The sequence below is a fragment of the Oncorhynchus clarkii genome, chromosome 6 (assembly GCF_045791955.1).
Source record: "Oncorhynchus clarkii lewisi isolate Uvic-CL-2024 chromosome 6, UVic_Ocla_1.0, whole genome shotgun sequence".
NCBI classification, from domain to species: domain Eukaryota; kingdom Metazoa; phylum Chordata; class Actinopteri; order Salmoniformes; family Salmonidae; genus Oncorhynchus; species Oncorhynchus clarkii.
The window spans coordinates 72784013-72803761 of record NC_092152.1 but is presented as its reverse complement, the minus strand read 5'-3'; the positions used below and the strand labels follow the sequence as shown (position 1 = coordinate 72803761).

The window sequence follows — 19749 nt, the reverse complement described above, 5'->3', positions numbered from 1 at the left end:
CTGGAAAGCCCAATTACTGGAGCAACAACAAGAGAGATAGCTACAATAGAATCAAGTATGTCTCATGTGTTTTTGTTTAAGCCTGCCCAGCTCTTTGTTTACATGGAGAGGCACTCTGAACTGGGTTGGTCTGGAACAATTCTGTCTGGAGTCTTTGATGGATTGTGTTACTTCAGCTATGCTTACTTGTATTTTTGTTCTTAGGGCTTAGTTATATTAAGATGTTTAATCCTTGAGTCTTTCCTGAAGAGAAGAATATGCCTAAAGGGAGAAATCCTGTTTTATGAAAATGATTTACTATGTGTATCATGCTGCAGCATGCCTGTCGTGCCAGTGTGATGGGGTTGTTGTGATGTTTACATGTTTGCTTGGAGTGTTTCTCCATCCTGACAGACAGGCCTTTGGTTCCACACTCCGAGCGGTCAGGTCTCCTGTCTCCTCCCATCGACATGACTTTGTTCTGCGGCCGCCCAGGGCGAGCCCTCTGACCAGACCACTCTGTGAAGTCAGCTCACTGCGCAACCCGAGCAGGGTGGACGAGAGTGCGAGTCCGGGCATGAGGGGGTGTGCTCGTGCTGTAGCATTTATTAATCATCATAATTGTTTGTCCAAGCTCTCATAAAGGAAAGGGCTGGTAGAAGTCTGCACAGATCTCCTCATACTCCAACTTAGTCACGACTGACTGTTTTTGTACAAAGTCTAGAAGACCTAGACCTACAGTAGTGAGCTCCAGATGTGAGGAGAACATGCTCACTCACTCACACATACACACACACACACCTTAGCAAATCAAAAGCAGGATTTGGCCCCAAAGAAATAAGAAAATCAGATTGTATTTGTTTCGACATGACACAAAGTAGGACGTTATTGTAATGAAAACCACAGGTTTATGAATGAGGAGAGGGTGTCACTATCAGTCACACATGGTTGGGGTGGTTTGGTCAGGCTGGCTCAGAGAGAGAGAGAGAGAGAGAGAGAGCTGGACCTCAGCCTGCCAGGACAGATTCAGACAGACAAACAGATGGCCAAGCCAGCTCTTTGAAGCTCTGCAGAACATCCATTACAGAAATCTGCAGCGCTAGGCTGAGATGTAGTGGAGAGTGGAATTAAGCAGGACCTAGGGCCCCAAGAGAGAGAAAATGAATCCCATTCCAGGGCCATGGTTCCCCCAGAGAGAATATAACACAGCTCAGAGTCCGCAGAGAAACACTAGATCCCAGCAGTTCCATCCCTGCAGTCAGATCTCAGAAGTTCTCACTGCACCAACATTCACTATTACACACACGAGCTCAGAGGTCAGCTCACACTTGCATATGTTGGTTAAATTGAACTTTACCTGACTACAATACAAGGGGAACTATAGCTATGGACTCAAGCGGTTCAAGGTATCTATAGTAACTCCCGGCCCACCACAGTATAATATTACTGTGAGTTACAGCAGAGCCGTAAACAGATGCTTTAACTCATGAAACCACAAGAGGGCATTGGCCAAGTCTTTCATAGGAATATTACTGAAGGTTCCACAGTTCCCACAGGCAAACCAGGAAATTACATTTTAAATGGTTAGATTGAAAAAAAAACATTTTGAATGAAATGTATCAAATATATAAATCAAGGCTGAGCATATCTAACCCAGAGTCATATATACATGCCATATTTATTTTTTGGATATAGTATATCTAACCCCATTCACTACTCGCCTATTCTAACACATATAATTCTCACATCTCTCATCCAATAAAACAGACAGCAACAGTATAAAGAAATGTCTTTAAATATATTTTATAAGATACACTACTTATGCGTTGGCATTTTAAATAGAAAACATCTTATTACTTTTATCTTATTACTTTAAATCGTATTACTTTCTCATGACATTATTTAAAAAAATAAGTTTAACATATTATTCACTGAATATCTACAGCTCTATTTCCTGGTTAAAGACTTATCAGACCACAGAATGGTGAAACACTTGGAATGTCAAAGCATTGGCACATTAGTAGGGTTGCAAAATTCCAGATATCCTGGTTAGAAGATTCACAGAATTAGGAGAAAATAAGCAGGAAATCCAGAATCCAGCAATCTGGATTTCTGCAGATCCTGGACATTTTGGGAAAGTTTCAGGAATTTTGCAACCGTACACATTAGTTAATTCTCAACAACAATATGACAACAGTATCGTGATGTTACACGATCACAGTAAGATGTCTGGACCATCAGGTAAGAAGCACCATCTCTAGTCTACTGGGCTGACTGGTTGTGGTTCTTCCTCTCCTGCCAGGACTTCTTCCTCAGGTCCAGCTCAGTGTCTGTGAAGGCTGCTGGGCCCCAGTTAGTCATCCTCTGTGGTCCTTTATCACCTTCACAGACAGAAGGAGAAAGAAAACATCACAGACTGTATTAAAACAATAGATCAATAGAACAAAGACATGAATAGCATTGTAATATGAGTATGGAGAGGAGAACAGAACAGAACATGAACATGCAGTGGATGACATTCTACTATGGTGATGTTGGCCTCTCATTCTTACTTACCTGGCTGGATGAGACGGACCAGTCCCTCATGCTTGGCCACCTTGTCCTTCCAGCTCTTGGTCTTATTAGCTGCCTGCTCCAGTTTCATTCTCACCTCCTGTAACACAAACACACACACATAGTTTATCCATATATCTCAATGATGGCCAAGTCCCTTTAAGTAATAAATAAGTTATGCTGTTGTTCTTGAAGTAGAGACAGTTCTCAGTGAAATCACCACTAGATGGCAACAGAGTGCAAGAAGAGACCTCTATGATAGTTTTGTGTTGTGTCAACAGTTGACAGAGGAGTAATTCGAGAAGAAGGCACGTTTGGTGCCAGGGACGGACTGTCTGTTTCAGGCAGCCTTCCACTGACTCAACACTATCTTCAGCTGAATAAAGACAAGTAGTTGCTCACAGACATATAGGTCAAAAGGAAGTACTTCCTGCCAAATTTGTTTTAATCTTGTTTATGAAATGTCCCGGCAACACCTTACTTTAAGTGAAGTGTTAATAGTGGACATGGTCCCTACTAACAGCCATATTGAAACACAGGGTGTTGTTCTCTGACCTCGTACTGCTCCAGCGCTCCGTGCCTCTCTCTCTCAAGTCTCTCCAGCTGCAACATGGCTGCCTGCAGGGCCATCTCCTTGGCCAGCCGCTCACTCTCCAGCTCCTGCTTCTCAGCCTGGGTCTGGGAGATGGCTCTCTGCTGCTGCTGGTGGATTTGCTCCAGCTCCACCCGCTTGGCTGACTCCTCCTCCAGAAGCCTGTGTACATGCAGAAACAGACACACCACATGAACCAATCACAGACAGACTCAAACAAGCCTGAGAATGTGAACGTTAACATCTATACACAGCCTACTGATACACTGTTTTTGTGTGATAATGTACACTACATCTGTGTGTGAAGTTGTGTACCACATGGCACCATTTTCCCTATATAGTGTACTACCTTTAACCTGTGCACGAACACTGAGTGTACAAAACATTAGAAACACCTGCTCTTTCCATGACAAAGACTGACCAGGTGAATCCAGATGAAAGCTAGGATCCCTTTGTCATGACCAACCATGAGAATCCAAATAGGTCAGATCAGGTTTACAATGAATAACATCAATCAGACCCCATTTCACCCGTAGATGGGGGAGTAAATAACTAGTGGGGATTGACACTCACGTCCTGTTGTAAATCAAGGGAGAAGATCCAGGCTTGCGCTCTCCAAATTCACCAAAGGAATGTTCTTTGTCTCAACAGACCTTTTCAAGGTCAACACGTTAAAAAGTGAATACTGGAACAATATTTCTAACATGGAAAGTGTCATTTTGTTTGTTGTTTTGTGATGTCCTTAAAAATTTTATGAAGGAAATACTGTAACTTGGAAAGTATACATACCACATGGAAGAAGTTTCCATACTATGGGTTGTGCATGTAATATGGAAAATTATGTGTTTTTTTGTTAAGAGAGGGATGTGATTTGAGAAGTTATAAGAGATCCTTGTTTTCCAAAACATTGCACAGTGAGTAATCATCGCCCCAGAGTGAGGTCAGGGAGCGTGCCTGCCTGCCGGAACCTTATACCTTATACCTTTCGAGCAAAAGGTATAAATGATGGGTTAAGAAAAAAACACATTGGACCAGAAAAAGTGTGAAGCAGCAACTACATGTTTAAAATGGTTTGAACTTTGAATCTCAACACGAGGTGTAGATGATACTCACCTCCAGGACAATCACTGGAACAGCTGTTTAGCTGTCCTAAGTAAAGTATCTTCGAAAGCGAGTTTAAGTAGGACCATCCTGTTACTCTGCTCAAACCATCATATTACGTTACTCTCATCCCCCCACTGGGAAACCAGTGATACAGCTGGCTAGCCTATCTTCAAAGAAGTATCTTCAAGAGTGAATGGAAGGGAAATCAACTCTGTAGTTCTGTTCAGGACTACACAACAAGTCCCCAGATACCGGACAACTACGAAGAAGGACAAGAGTAGAAGAGTTGTTTGAATCATTTTCGACAAAAAAAGGCCCAACACCCTTTTCAAGGCTGCCCCGTTTAGTGAGAGATCCCTGGCGAACCCAGGCATTTCACGTAAATGCATTCATGATGTCTAGCTCAAAGCGGGCGGCGGTTCGTGTGCAAAGTATATGGTTATTGTAGGTGAGAGTAGTATGAATGTGGCAGTGTTAAGTGTCTCTGTCCTTCTCTCTCCATCTCTTCTTTAACAAGCATCCATGTTGTTGTCATTCCGCTGGGGATAATAACCGGTGCAGAGTGTGTGTGTTTATCCTGTGTTCTCATTTAATTAGCTAGTAAATAAATAATTAAACCAATTTGTGTAGTACTGAATCATAATTAAGGCTCAGGTTTTTGCAGATGCAAGGAGGTTACAACTGCTCAGAATGATGATATGATATTATGAGGATATGAGGTTATGATTAATAAGTTGACTGTTTATAGATATGATAGGTAAAGACCTTTCAGAGTTTAATTCGGGAGATGGTAACGCTTTAAAGAACCACTCTCGTGGTGCCCCAGATCCTAATTAGTTCATTGCTACATGATTAATTTAATTGTGTAACAATTAAACAGTTAGTTAATTAGATAAATATGAGGGCAAAAGGGAAAGCAACTCAATATTAGAAAGGTGTTCCTAATGTCTTGTACACTCAGTGTAAGGCTACTGTCTATGAGTGTGTCAAGTGTGTGTTGCGTCTAACCTGGTCTGTAGTTTGCGCATGATCTCCTCATCCTGCCTGGCCTGTCTCTCATCCTCTAGTGCATCCTCCAGGCGGTGGTACATGTCCTCCAGCTCCCTGACACGCTGCAGGTACTGCTCCAACTCACTGGACTTCTGGGCCACCTGCTCCTCCATCTGCTGACGAACCTGACAGGGGACAATGGACACACAGGTTGATATGATAATCTGGACACAGATAAGAATGCACACACGCACACACACGTGCACACACACGTGCACACACACGTGCACACACACACCACCACAGTACAAAGTAGCATGTGCTGTGCATATGACAATCAATTATGTTTAGTGTAGATTTTCCCAGATAACTCCATAAATAATACTCATACTGTGAGTAATAGTAATATTAATAGTAATAATACTTGGTTATACATCAAACGCAATGATTCAAAGTCATGAGAAAAGTCTTGCTGAGTAATACGTTGTTGCAGTGATTCTGAGTATTAACTTCCTGGAACAGATCTAGAGTGTAGCTTTGTGGTTGGTTACCATTTTCTCTCTCTCCAGGTCTGTTCTGTAGCGGTCCTGCAGGTCAGTCTGGTTCTGTTTTCTCCTCTGCTCCTCCAGAGTCGCTGTGGCCGCTGCCTCCTCCAGTTTCTGTCAGAAGCCAAGGGAGAGGAAGCCTTAACACTTAACACTTGAAAAGCCTAATGTTAGTTGGCTACTAATACATCGAACTTGCCAGGCAGTTTATTAACTATCTGCTATCTAAATAACTACCTAACATTTATTTATTTTTTTCAAATATTTTTTATTAAACACACACAAGAATGGTATACAATTCTTATCTAGCCATAAAAGAGCATACAGGAACAACAAGACCCAGAGTTCTGGGTGCAGAACAAATAATACAAAACACGACATACAAAACAAGGACACGTAGAAAGAAAGAGGGAAGATGTCCGTCCCCCCCCCCCCCCCCCCCTATTCCCCCCTATTCCCCCCTATTCCCTCTCCCCCCCCCCTTCCCAACTGCTCGGGTGGCAGGGCCAGCACATGCTGCCCAAAGGTAGATTAAAATATTACAATTGAGAGTGCGTTAATAAGTACAAATTCACAGCGCCGACTCGTCCAAGTAGGAGAGGAAAGGCTGCCAGATTTGATCAAATGTTGATAATTTATTGTTCAGAATATATCTAATTCTTTCTAAGTGTACAGTGTTTGCCAATTCACTGAGCCATAATTTGGTAGAGGGCGCTTCCCTCCTTTTCCAAAACAACAAGATTAGTTTTTTTGCCGAAATGAGACCGTACGAGATTAGTTGTTTTTGGGGGTTGGTTAATCCGATTAGGGACTCAGATACTCCCAGGATTATCAGAAGCGGGTCTGGATCTATTGAAGTCTCCAAAACTTCAGAGAGGATCCCAAAAATTCCACACCAATAACCATGCAAGCTAGAGCATAGGGCAAAGCAGTGGAGTAGTGTACCATGCGCAGCCTGACATTTATCACATGTAGGTGATGTGTCAGGAAATATCCTATGCAGTTTAGTTTTGGAATAGTGTAATCTGTGTAATACCTTGAATTGTATGAGACGATGTCTGGAATTAATGGAGCATGTGTGGATATACTCCAAGCTCTCTTCCCAGTCTGCCACCGAGATGTCAGTCCCTAGTTCTTCCTCCCATTTTGCCTTGATGGCATCTGTAGAAGGTGTGCTAACAGATTGAAAAGCATCATATAGACGCGATATCAGTTTATCTGAGGTGGGGCATATTTTTATGCATCCGTCAAACATGGAAGGTTTAGCATTCCCAAATGTTGGGAGGTGTTTTCTAACGTAGTCTCTGTATCTGAAAAAATTACTTCTGGGAAGATTATAAGTTTCCCTCAGCAACTCAAAGGAAGCAAAGGTCCCTTCTATGTATAAATCCCCTATGGTACTTATCCCCAACTTTCCCCATCGCTCAAAGGTGTTATCAAGGTTAGAAGGGGCAAAGGAGGGATTCCTGGCGACAGGGAGCATGAATGACATTGGTCTAAGCTCAAAGTGGACTTTAATTTGCTTCCAGATTCGGACTGTGCTATGTATAATAGGATTGTTACAATAAAGTGACATCTCCAGATTGACAGGCGACAAAATCACAGCGCCAATAGAGAAGGGGTGACACTCCTCACGCTCCATACTAAGCCAGCTGGATGCCGGAAGTACGTCATCCAACAGAAACGTAACAACGCGGAGGTTAGCGGCCCAGTAATAAAATATAAAATTTGGGAGAGACAATCCTCCTTCCATCTTGGATTTACAGAGGTGTTTTTTCCCTATCCTGTGTGTTTTATAATCCCAGATGAAAGGATTGATAATTGAGTCCAGTTGTTTATGAAAGGATTTAGGTATGAATACTGGGATGTTCTGATATAGGTAGAGCAGTTGTGGGAGGAAGACCATTTTAATGGCATTAATTCTTCCGAGCAGAGAAATTGGGAGAGTTCTCCAAAATAGTATGTTTGCTTTGAGTTTTTGTATCAGAGAGGGGAAATTCTCTTTAAATAGTAAGGAGTATTGTTTGGTAACTACAATTCCTAGGTAGGTAAATTTTTCTGAAGATAACTTAAATGGGAGATGTTCTAGCCAGGAGGTATTTTGCGACCGTATGGGCATTAATTCACTCTTGTTCCAATTTATTCTGTACCCGAGAAGGTACCAAACAAATTGATCACATCAAGAATAGCTGGGATACTAGCCTGGGGTTCTGTTACATAGAGGAGGATGTCATCTGCATATAGGGAGATCTTATTTAGAGTATCTTTAGTATTATAGCCGTGTATTGCTGCATGAGATCTAATCGTCTGAGCGAGCGGTTCGATAATTAGGGCGAAGAGCATAGGCGACAGCGCACAACCCTCCCTCCCCCTGTTGAGGTTAAATCGGGGCGACACTGATTGGTTAGTGAGTATTATGGCACAAGGGTTCCTATATAAAAGCTGGATCCAATTTATGAACCTATCTCCAATATTACATTTCTGTAGGACCTTGAATAGATAGGGCCACTCAACTTGGTCAAAGGCCTTTTCGGCGTCAAGAGATATGACGGCAAGGTCCACGTTGGGTAACCTTTGAGAATACATAATATTGAAGAGGCGCCTGAGGTTGAAGAATGAGTTTCTGTTAGGGATAAAGCCAATTAAAGTGCTAAGCCTGTTAGCCAGAGTTTTTGCTCAAATCTTTTGGTCTGTATTAAGGAGAGATATTGGTCTGGATCTTTACCCTTCTTATGTATAATTGTAATGAACGCTTCGTCCAAAGTAGAAGGGAGAGCTCTATCCTCATTGGCCTGAACCAACATTTTGTGCAGGTAGGGAGAGAGCATGTTGCTGAATGTTTTATATAATTCACCAGGGTATCCATCTGGGCCCGGGGTCTTGCCACTCTTTAGAGATTTAATTGTTTCTCGAATTTCATCAAGAGATATTTCCTTATTCAGGAAGTTAGAATCTTCCTGGTTCAGGGCAGGAAGATTACAGTCCTCCAAAAATGTTTTCATAATTAAGGGGTTAGGATCCGCTTTAGATGTATATAGTCTCATAAAACTGCCGGAATCTGTCATTGATGTCTTTGGGGGAAGAGAGTAATTCCCCAGATGCAGATTTAACCCTGTGAATCATTCGGTCGCTCACATTTTTTCGAAGTTGTCTGGCGAGTAATTTGTGTGGTTTGTCACCAAACTCAAAATATTTTTGCTTGGCATAGAGAAAAGATTTAGCAATTTTAGCTGAGAGAATCCGATTATATTCAAATTTTAAAGAGGTAATTTTTTTATGTTTCTCCATAGATGGGTGGCTAGCATTCTCCCTATCCAGTAAGTGAATTTGTCCCTCCAGTTCTTCCAGTTTTCCTCTGTTTTGCCTACTCCTGGCAGCCTGAAAGGAGATGATACAGCCTCTCAGATAAGCCTTCAGTGTTTCCCACAATAATGCTGAGGAGGTCTCTGTGTTGTCATTGGTATCAAAGAAAAATGTAATTTGGTCTTTAAGATATTCACAGAATGTTGGTTCTGTGAGGAGCTGAGGATTCAACCTCCAGACCCTCTCGTTCGGTACAATGTCACCCAATCTCAGGGAGAAGGTGAGTGGACTGTGGTCCGAGATTATAATATCATGATACCTCACATTACAGGTATAGGGGAGTAGTCTAGCATCCAACAAAAAGTAGTCAATTCGAGTGTAAACCTTGTGAACATGAGAGTAAAAGGAGTATTCCCTACCCATAGGGTTAGCGATCCTCCATATATCAAATAAGTTTGAATTTTTTATGTAGGTATTCAAGAATTCGCTTGAATAGGAGGTAGGGGTTCGCCGGGTAGAGGATCTATCCAAATATTGGTCTAGCACACAGTTAAGGTCCCCTCCAATGACCAGGTTAGTATGGGAGATATCTGGAATCAGGGCAAGGACTCTTTTGAAAAAAGAGGGGTTGTCAATGTTTGGCCCATAGATATTTAGTAGAGTTACTGAGATAGAGTGGATTTCTCCTATTGCGATCACATACCGACCCTCTTTATCCGCAATAGTGGTTTTATGTAGAAAGGGAATTCCTTTCCGTACCAGAATCGCTGTGCCTCTTGTTTTGGCAGAGAAGTTAGAGTGATACACTTTCCCCACCCACCTACACTTAAGTCTGCTATGAGAGTTATTCTTCAGATGGGTTTCTTGCAAAAATATAATATCAGACGAGAGTGCTTTCAAGTGGGCTAGGACCTTGCCCCTCTTAATTGGTTCGTTTAAACCCTTGACATTCCAGGAAGTAAATGTAAGCCCCGCCCTCCTCTCGTTTGTAGTTCCTGTGGTGGCCTGCATACCATGTAACTTGATAAAAAGGTAAGAAAGTGCACCAAACCATCACGATCAGCATATGTAGCACCTACACCCGAGCAGTATCCAACCCACCCCTCCCCCCCCTGCAAGCACCTTTACTTCCCACCCTGTTCCCCTAATTTCCCCAACACTTACCCCCCCCCCCCCCATCAACCCACATTTAACAGGCATGCACAAACAGGAGAGAAAAAAAAGTAAAAATAAAAATAATAAACACATTGTCTGGCCGATGCCAAAAAAGCACGGCGCGACCTCGAACAAGAGGTAAAACAAAAATGAAATCCCAACTATACGTTCACCTCTCACTATCCTAGAACTTCTACTAACATATGAACTGAGGAGGCTCCCGCGAGTTAAGTGTTCAGTTAGCATCTAATAAACCTAAACAGAATAAGTTGCAACTTAAACATATTGCGCATTTAAGCGTCATCCTGGGTCAATCCCAGAGATAAGCAAGATATAGCCTCAAGATTATATTGCTAAGCACTGCCGGTCAAAAAATAAACCATCCGCAACCGACATAGTCAGCCGTACCTTTACATACTGTGGGTCAGGAGATCGGAACAAGGATTTGTTAAATTAAACGTTCCCCCCATTAAAAAAAAAAAGTTTAATAAAAAATAAATAAAAATATATACATATATACACACATACACATATATACACATACATATATATACATATATATATATATATATATATATATATATATATATATATATATATGTATCACACATATACATACACACATACATACACACATATACACACACACATACACACACACACATACACATATATATACACATATACATACACATACCTATATATACCTATATATACATACACATATGCATACACACATACACATACACACACATACATATATGTATGTATACATACCCACACAAAAAAAATCATATATAAAAATATATATTTAAAGAATATGTATATACATCCATCTGCACATATACACATACAAACATTCATACCCCAGAATAACAATCTACACTGATTTAAAATATACACATACATAATACTAAAATGCTAAGAGAAAATAGTAATAAAGTGCAACTAGTAATTATATGTACGCACACCTAGACAAACATAAGAACTACAGAGGGCTGAGAGGCCCACGGGAGAGAGGCCCACGGCCAGACAAAGGCAGAACGGCACAAAACATCAACTTGCTAACCAGGTGTCTGCCCCCTCCCAACCATCACCCCCAGTCCCCTGCAAGCAATAAATAAATGGTATGGTAGTAAGAATAATGTAAGGATTGTAAAATAAATAACGAAACAAAACAAAAGTGGGGGAATATAAGTATATCCGTCCGAAGGTGTCAGTGATCAAACCTGGAAGTAAAAAATATGAATCGCTGAGCACAGCCGGGATGAAAGTGAATGTAACGTTAATTGAGATCTCTGACCGCCATCCATTGGTCTGCTCAGCGTCTTACATGTTCGGTAGCCCTTGTTGAGCCCGTTTAATACGTTTTCACCCAATATGGTATAGTATGGATTCGAGTCCATGAGCAGACCCTAACACGCAATAACAAGGCACTCTAACCTGTACGGGGGGATTGGTGTATATCCCCGGATAAACTTCTCTGCGTCCAAAACTTCTTAGTCTTGCAGGGAAGAGTAAGGCTGGGCGAAGATGGAGTTTGTAGAGTTTGGTCATGACATCTCTGTAGTCGTCGCGATGCTTTGCCACATCGGGCGCATAATCCTCATATACACGGAATGGATGCCCTTTACGTGACAGGTTGCCCCTCATTCGAGCTTCACGCAGGATAAGATCCTTGGTCTTGAAACTGTGACAACAGATGATTACTGGGCGAGGACGTTGGCCCGGTCCAGGCACTGGGACAAGGGAGCGATGTGCGCGGTCCAGCTGGGGATCCGAATCCAAAACATCCGATCCCATTGCATCCTTCAATAGCTTGGCGAAGAAGTCGGTGGGGCGAGAGCCCGCCTCTACCCCCTCTGCCAGACCAACAACGCGAAGGTTATTACGTCTGGATCGGCCCTCCAGGTCCACCACTTTCACAGAAAGCCTCTGCACAGTATCCTGCAATGACGTGCATAGCTTCTCTAACTCGTCGATCCTACCAGCGTTGAATTCAGAAGCTTTCTCAAGGTCCACAATACTCTGGCCATGCGAAGCGACCGTTCGAATGATGCTCTCGATTTTGGTGTCCAGTTCAGCAATAGTGGCCTTAAGATCCTCAGCTATAGCAACACGTAGCTCCCCCAAAGCCCGGGTAAGTTCTGTAAGTGTCACGTTGTTGCATGTGCCTCCCGCCACGTCTGTCTCGTTGTTTAGTGGGGAGTAGGCCTCCGCTGTGGATTTATTGTCCTTTGGTCGCTTATTACTCGGCATTTTCATATAAAAAGTTACAATCTTGTATTAGAAAGAAACGTTTGTTGTAAAAAGTGCCATAAAGTAGGTTAAATTAGATTATTTCGCAAAAAAGTTGCAGGAGCCTCTCACGCACAGCCGTTCACTCCAACATGCTAGCTCCGCCCTCTACCTAACATTTATTGACTTGATTATACAAATAATTCTTAGCTAAGTGGTATAGTCGTTGTGCGTTAATTCTGGCTAAAGATTACTTCCGGTGCCGACAGAGATGGCCGCCTAGTTTCGCGTTCCTAGTCCCACGACTCCATTTTGTTGCTCCCAGCCTATAGACAGAGACTAAAACAGGAAGCTCCCGCGCTCAGGTCTGTTCAACGCTGGTCCGACCAATCTGATTCCACGCTTCAAGATGACTTTGATCACGTGGATTGGGATATGTTCCGCACTGCGTCAAACAACAACATTGACGAATACGCTGATTCGATGAGCGAGTTTATTAGCAAGTGTATCAGCGATGTCGTACCCACAGCAACTATTAAAACATTCTCAAACCAGAAATCGTGGATTGATGGCAGCATTCGCGCAAAACTGAAAGCGCAAACCACTGCTTTTACCCAGGGCAAGGTGACCGGAAATATGACAAATACAAACAGTGTAGCTATTCCCTCCACAAGGCAATCAAACAAGCTAAGCGTCAGTATAGAGACAAAGTAGAGTCGCAACTCAATGGCTCAGACACAAGAGGTATGTGGCAGGGTCTACAGTCAATCACGGATTACAAAAGGAAAACCAGCCCCGTTGCGGACCATGATGTCTTGCTCCCAAATAGACTAAACAACTTCTTTGCTCGCTTTGAGGACAATACAGTGCCACTGACACGGCCCGCCAGCAAAACCTGTGGACTCTCCTTCACTGCAGCCGACGTGAGTAAAACATTTAAACATGTTAACCCTCGCAAGGCTGCAGGCCCAGACGGCATCGCCAGCCGCGTCCTCAGAGCATGCGCAGACCAGCTGGCTGGTGTGTTTACGGACATATTCAATCAATCCTTATCCCAGTCTGCTGTTCCCACATGCTTCAAGAGGGCCACCATTGTTCCTGTTTCCAAGAAAGCTAAGGTAACTGAGCTAAACGACTACCGCCCCGTAGCACTCACTTCCGTCATCATGAAGTGCTTTGAAAGACTAGTCAAGGACCACACCACCTCCACCCTACCTGACACCCTAGACCCACTCCAATTTGCTTACCGCCCCAATAGGTCCACAGACGACGCAATCGCAACCACACTGAACACTGCCCTAACCCATCTGGACAAGAGGAATATCTATGTGAGAATGCTGTTCATCAGCACAGCTCATAACACCATAGTACCCTCCAAACTCATCATCAAACTCGAGACCCTGGGTCTCGACCCCGCCCTGTGCAACTGGGTCCTGGACTTCCTGACGGGCCGCCCCCAGGTGGTGAGGGTAGGTAACAACATCTCCACCCCGCTGATCCTCAACACTGGGGCCCCACAAGGGTGCGTTCTGAGCCCTCTCCTGTACTCCCTGTTCACTCACGACTGCGTGGCCATGCACACCTCCAACTCAATCATCAAGTTTGCAGACGACACTACAGTGGTAGGCTTGATTACCAACAACGACGAGACAGCCTACAGGGAGGAGGCGAGGGCCCTCGGAGTGTGGTGTCAGGAAAATAACCTCACACTCAACGTCAACAAAACAAAGGAGATGATCGTGGACTTCAGGAAACAGCAGAGGGAGAACCAACCTATCCACATCGATGGGACAGTAGTGGAGAGGGTAGAAAGTTCCTCGGCGTACACATCACGGACAAGCTGAATTGGTCCACCCACACAGACAGCGTGGTGAAGAAGGCGCAGCAGCGCCTCTTCAACCTCAGGAGGCTGAATAAATTTGGCTTGTCACCAAAAGCAACTTTTACAGATGCACAATTGAGAGCATACTGTCGGGCTGTATCACCACCTGGTATGGCAACTGCTCTGCCCACAACCGTAAGGTTCTCCAGAGGGTAGTGAGGTCGGCACAACGCATCACCGGGGGCAAACTACCTGCCCTCCAGGACACCTACACCACCCGATGTCACAGGAAGGCCATAAAGATCATCAAGGACAACAACCACCCGAGCCACTGCCTGTTCACCCCGCTATCATCCAGAAGGCGAGGTCAGAACAGGTGCATCAAAGCAGGGACCGAGAGACTGAAAAACAGCTTCTATCTCAAGGCCATCAGACTGTTAAACAGCCACCACTAACATTGAGTGGCTGCTGCCAACATACTGACTCAACTCCAGCCACTTTAATAATGGAAAAATTGATGCAAAAATGTATCACTAGCCACTTTAAACAATGCCACTTCATATAATGTTTACATTCACTACATTACTCATCTCATATGTATATACTGTACCCTATACCATCTACTGCATCTTGCCATTTTGATGTAATACATGTATCACTAGCCACTTTAAACAATGGCACTTTTATGTTTACATACCCTACATTACTCATCTTACAGTGCCTTGCGAAAGTATTCGGCCCCCTTGAACTTTGCGACCTTTTGCCACATTTCAGGCTTCAAACATAAAGATATAAAACTGTATTTATTTGTGAAGAATCAACAACAAGTGGGACACAATCATGAAGTGGAACGACATTTATTGGATATTTCAAACTTTTTTAACAAATCAAAAACTAAACAATTGGGCGTGCAAAATTATTCAGCCCCCTTAAGTTAATACTTTGTAGCGCCACCTTTTGCTGCGATTACAGCTGTAAGTCGCTTGGGGTATGTCTCTATCAGTTTTGCACATCGAGAGACTGAAATGTTTTCCCATTCCTCCTTGCAAAACAGCTCGAGCTCAGTGAGGTTGGATGGAGAGCATTTGTGAACAGCAGTTTTCAGTTCTTTCCACAGATTCTCGATTGGATTCAGGTCTGGACTTTGACTGTAGATTTTGCTTTATGTTTTGGATCATTGTCTTGTTGGAAGACAAATCTCCGTCCTAGTCTCAGGTCTTTTGCAGACTCCATCAGGTTTTCTTCCAGAATGGTCCTGTATTTGGCTCCATCCATCTTCCCATCAATTTTAACCATCTTCCCTGTCCCTGCTGAAGAAAAGCAGGCCCAAACCATGATGCTGCCACCACCATGTTTGACAGTGGGGATGGTGTGTTCAGCTGTGTTGCTTTTACGCCAAACATAACGTTTTGCATTGTTGCCAAAAAGTTCAATTTTGGTTTCATCTGACCAGAGCACCTTCTTCCACATGTTTGGTGTGTCTCCCAGGTGGCTTGTGGCAAACTTTAACCGACACTTTTTATGGATATCTTTAAGAAATGGCTTTCTTCTTGCCACTCTTCCATAAAGGCCAGATTTGTGCAATATACGACTGATTGTTGTCCTATGGACAGAGTCTCCCACCTCAGCTGTAGATCTCTGCAGTTCATCCAGAGTGATCATGGGCCTCTTGGCTGCATCTCTGATCAGTCTTCTCCTTGTATGAGCTGAAAGTTTAGAGGGACGGCCAGGTCTTGGTAGATTTGCAGTGGTCTGATACTCCTTCCATTTCAATATTATCGCTTGCACAGAGTTCCTTGGGATGTTTAAAGCTTGGGAAATCTTTTTGTATCCAAATCCGGCTTTAAACTTCTTCACAACAGTATCTCGGACCTGCCTGGTGTGTTCCTTGTTCTTCATGATGCTCTCTGCGCTTTTAACGGACCTCTGAGACTATCACAGTGCAGGTGCATTTATACGGAGACTTGATTACACACAGGTGGATTGTATTTATCATCATTAGTCATTTAGGTCAACATTGGATCATTCAGAGATCCTCACTGAACTTCTGGAGAGAGTTTGCTGCACTGAAAGTAAAGGGGCTGAATAATTTTGCACGCCCAATTTTTCAGTTTTTGATTTGTTAAAAAAGTTTGAAATATCCAATAAATGTCGTTCCACTTCATGATTGTGTCCCACTTGTTGTTGATTCTTCACAAAAAAATACAGTTTTATATCTTTATGTTTGAAGCCTGAAATGTGGCAAAAGGTCGCAAAGTTCAAGGGGGCCGAATACTTTCGCAAGGCACTGTAATTATTATATTATATTATATTTTGAAATCGAGCTCAAGGGGTCATTTTTTAGGGGTTGTTTAACAAGGATATATGATTTAGAAACTGCAGAATCTGCTCTTTCTGATACTATAATACATATATAGACATCAAAACTACCTGCTTGTGACTCTGTAGGCTCTCCTTCCCCTGCCTCTGTGTAAATATGTATTACTACCACTACGCTGCTGTTCATTGATTATTGATTTCCATTACCATAAGTATTTATCCATTTATTCTGCTACTGGTCATTATTACTCCTGTTTACATGAATATATTACCATTAGTATATTACCATAAGCATTTATATATTCCTGCTACCGGTCACTTTTCAGCACTTTTCAGCCCTGCCATACTGCCCCTGAGTGGCGCAGTGGTCTAAGGCACTGCATCTCGGTGCAAAAGGCATCATCACTACAGTCCCTGGTTCAAATCCAGGCTGTATAACATCTGGCCGTGATTGGGAATCCCATAGGGCGGCGCGCAATTGGCCCGGGTTTGGCTTGGGTAGGCTGTCATTGGAAATAAGAATTTGTTCTTAACTGACTTGGCTAGTTATATAAAGGTTTGAAAAAATTATGTACAGTATTGTGCAAAAGTTTTAGGCAAATGTGAAAAAATGCTGTCAAGTAAAAATGCTTTCAAAAATAGACATATTATATATTATCAATTAACAAAATGCAAAGTGAGTGAACAGAAGAAAAATCTACATCAAATCAATATTCAAAACAGCATAAATTCTTCTAAGTACACTTGCACACAGTTTTTGAAGGAACTCGGCTGGTAGGTTGGGCCAAACATCTTGGAGAACTAACCACAGTTCTTCTGTGGATTTAGGCAGCCTCAGGTCCTTCTCTCTCTTCATGTAATCCCAGACAGACTTGATGGTGTTGAGATCAGGGCTCTGTGGGGGCCATTCCATCCCTTCCAGGAAGGACTCCTTGTTCTTCTTTACGCTGAGATAGTTCTTAATGACTTTCGCTGTATGTTTGGGGTCGTTGTCATGCTGCAGAATAAATTAATAGAATTTACATGTATATTTTATATAGTAGTTTCGAGGGGCTATCATCTGCCTCGCAGGCTGACTGCCAGTGAATGACTGGCGGTGAATGAGGGGCAGGGGGGAATGTCCTCTTAAAATGGCTTATAACACAAATGATGTTTGTGATAATAAGATTCTAACAACAACCGTGTGTTATTTAGGAAAAATCAAGGACGGGGTGGACATGGCTTTAAAAATGGCAGAGTAATTAAAAAAGTGCATTCGCTTTGAGTCAACGTGACAGTATTAATTCAGCCTTTACACGCTCACCTAAAGGTTACCTTTAAAAGGAACTTGCCTTTAAGTTTGGTCTAAAGGAGAAAAATCTGATATTGCTTTTCAGTGGGACAGCTACACTCATTAGACTTATCGGACCCCTTTATCATATGTTTATCCTTTATAATTGTGACAATACAGCAACAAAATAATATTTAAACAATTGAACCGTGGTAGTTGATCTGATTTTGTTTGACATTTTAGTCATTTAGCAGATGCTCTTATCCAGAGCAACTTACATATATTTTCATACTCCCCCACCCCCTTGGGAATCAAACCCTCACCCCTGGTGTTGCAAGCGCCATGCTCTAAAAACTGAGCTACACAGGATTTGAGTTGAGAACTTGAGTAGAAAAGAATGATGCATTAGAAGAAAAGCTGGGCCTCCAGATGCTGGTGCAAAGGGGGAAGTGGGTAGTCAGACAGATCTAAATAACCAGCAGACCAGCACCGGAATACAGGCATCAGCTCTTTCACAGGTGTCCCTGAGCCAGCTACGTTTGCATAAGTGCTTTTCCCCCTCTTCTCAGATCTAATGAAAAACAAGGCAACAGGAAACATGTCGTCCCCCACGAATGATGCAGCAACCCCCTTGGGCCAATCAGTGTAATTTTATAAATTACGGATCTCTATGGCAAGATGAATCATTCACCCATTTTAGTCAAAATCGGGTCAGTGGTGTCTGAGATATTGCTTGGGTTAGCTAGACTCATATCCCTGAGCATGTGGGCCAAAATTCATCACTCTGAGTCAAACAGATTAACCCCCTAAGGTTGATGTCTGAGCCCCATGGAAATCTAATTAGCATAATGCATTGGATGAGTTTCAATCCACCGCATCCGCCTATGTTGCACTTCCGCATCTGAGGTGAAAGCTGACAAAGCTAGAGCGGTCAGACAATGAGACATCTAAAAAAAATCGGGCTTCTCACAAAATCATCTGTAGCGTCCGAAAGTTTTGGCATATAAACTATTTTTCTGCTCTAGGACGCCCACAGGCCTCACAAGACTCTTCTGAAGGTCCCCCAGTACCAGTTGAAAAAATGTCATGGATGTACTGTATATATGGAGACTGTTTAGTGCGTTAAATACATGTAAAGAAATATATATATACTAATGTTTACTGATTTTTCTTATCTCTCTCAGATATAGGACAAACACTTCAGAACAAACGTCCTTTCGATTTTTTGGTGGGGACTATCCGTTGTTCCATTTAGTGAATCTGTTATTCAATGCATTTGTATGGGCTAATAGCAGTAAGGCCAAATAACAATTTATCCAATTTTTTTGCATATATTTGCATATATAGGGTTGAATGGCGGGAAACCGGTTACCGAGATTTACATGGATTTACCGCCCAAAACCTCTCCCTTTTCCAAGGATAAATAACTGCGAAAAAACATGAAATTATAATAAATGATTTACATGAACAGCATGGCGTGAAATGGAACTGTTAAATTGCTGGACACACATTCTTTTTGCATTTCTTATACCAATAGACTATTCGAAGAGGGATGCAAGCCCTTGTTTGCTGAATGTTAAATACAGCAGCCAATAGAACCCAGTTAGGCAATAGCAGTTACTTATTCAGAGCCATAACCATTCAATCTTCATGAAGAGAAGTGAAAGCCGTGTGCATCTAATTCTAGTCCTATATTATTCAAGGATGTCATTAGAATGATGACGATAAGGACTATGAAACGTACTTTATTTAACTATTGAAAGAGAGGAAGAAATGAAGCAACAATAGAGAGAGAAAGAGGAGGTAGGCTAATAACATTAGGGGAAATATTATGAAACGGTAGGCCTATATATATATATATATATATATATATATATAT

At 42.5% G+C, this 19749-nt stretch overlaps 1 protein-coding gene across 1 annotated transcript in view; it reads right to left on the bottom strand.

Annotated features, from left to right (window-relative positions):
- Nucleotides 1–1758: 1758 nt before the first annotated feature.
- Nucleotides 1759–19749, bottom strand: part of LOC139411582 (switch-associated protein 70-like) — a 33781-nt gene continuing 15790 nt past the window's right edge. Inside the window, exons 8-12 of the mRNA XM_071158129.1 lie at nt 5770–5877; nt 5237–5403; nt 3088–3286; nt 2536–2632; nt 1759–2360 (exon numbers count right to left, since the gene is read on the bottom strand). Coding sequence (XP_071014230.1) covers nt 2242–2360; nt 2536–2632; nt 3088–3286; nt 5237–5403; nt 5770–5877 — 690 coding nt within the window. The 3' untranslated portion in view covers nt 1759–2241. The remainder of the gene's footprint in view (nt 2361–2535; nt 2633–3087; nt 3287–5236; nt 5404–5769; nt 5878–19749) is intronic.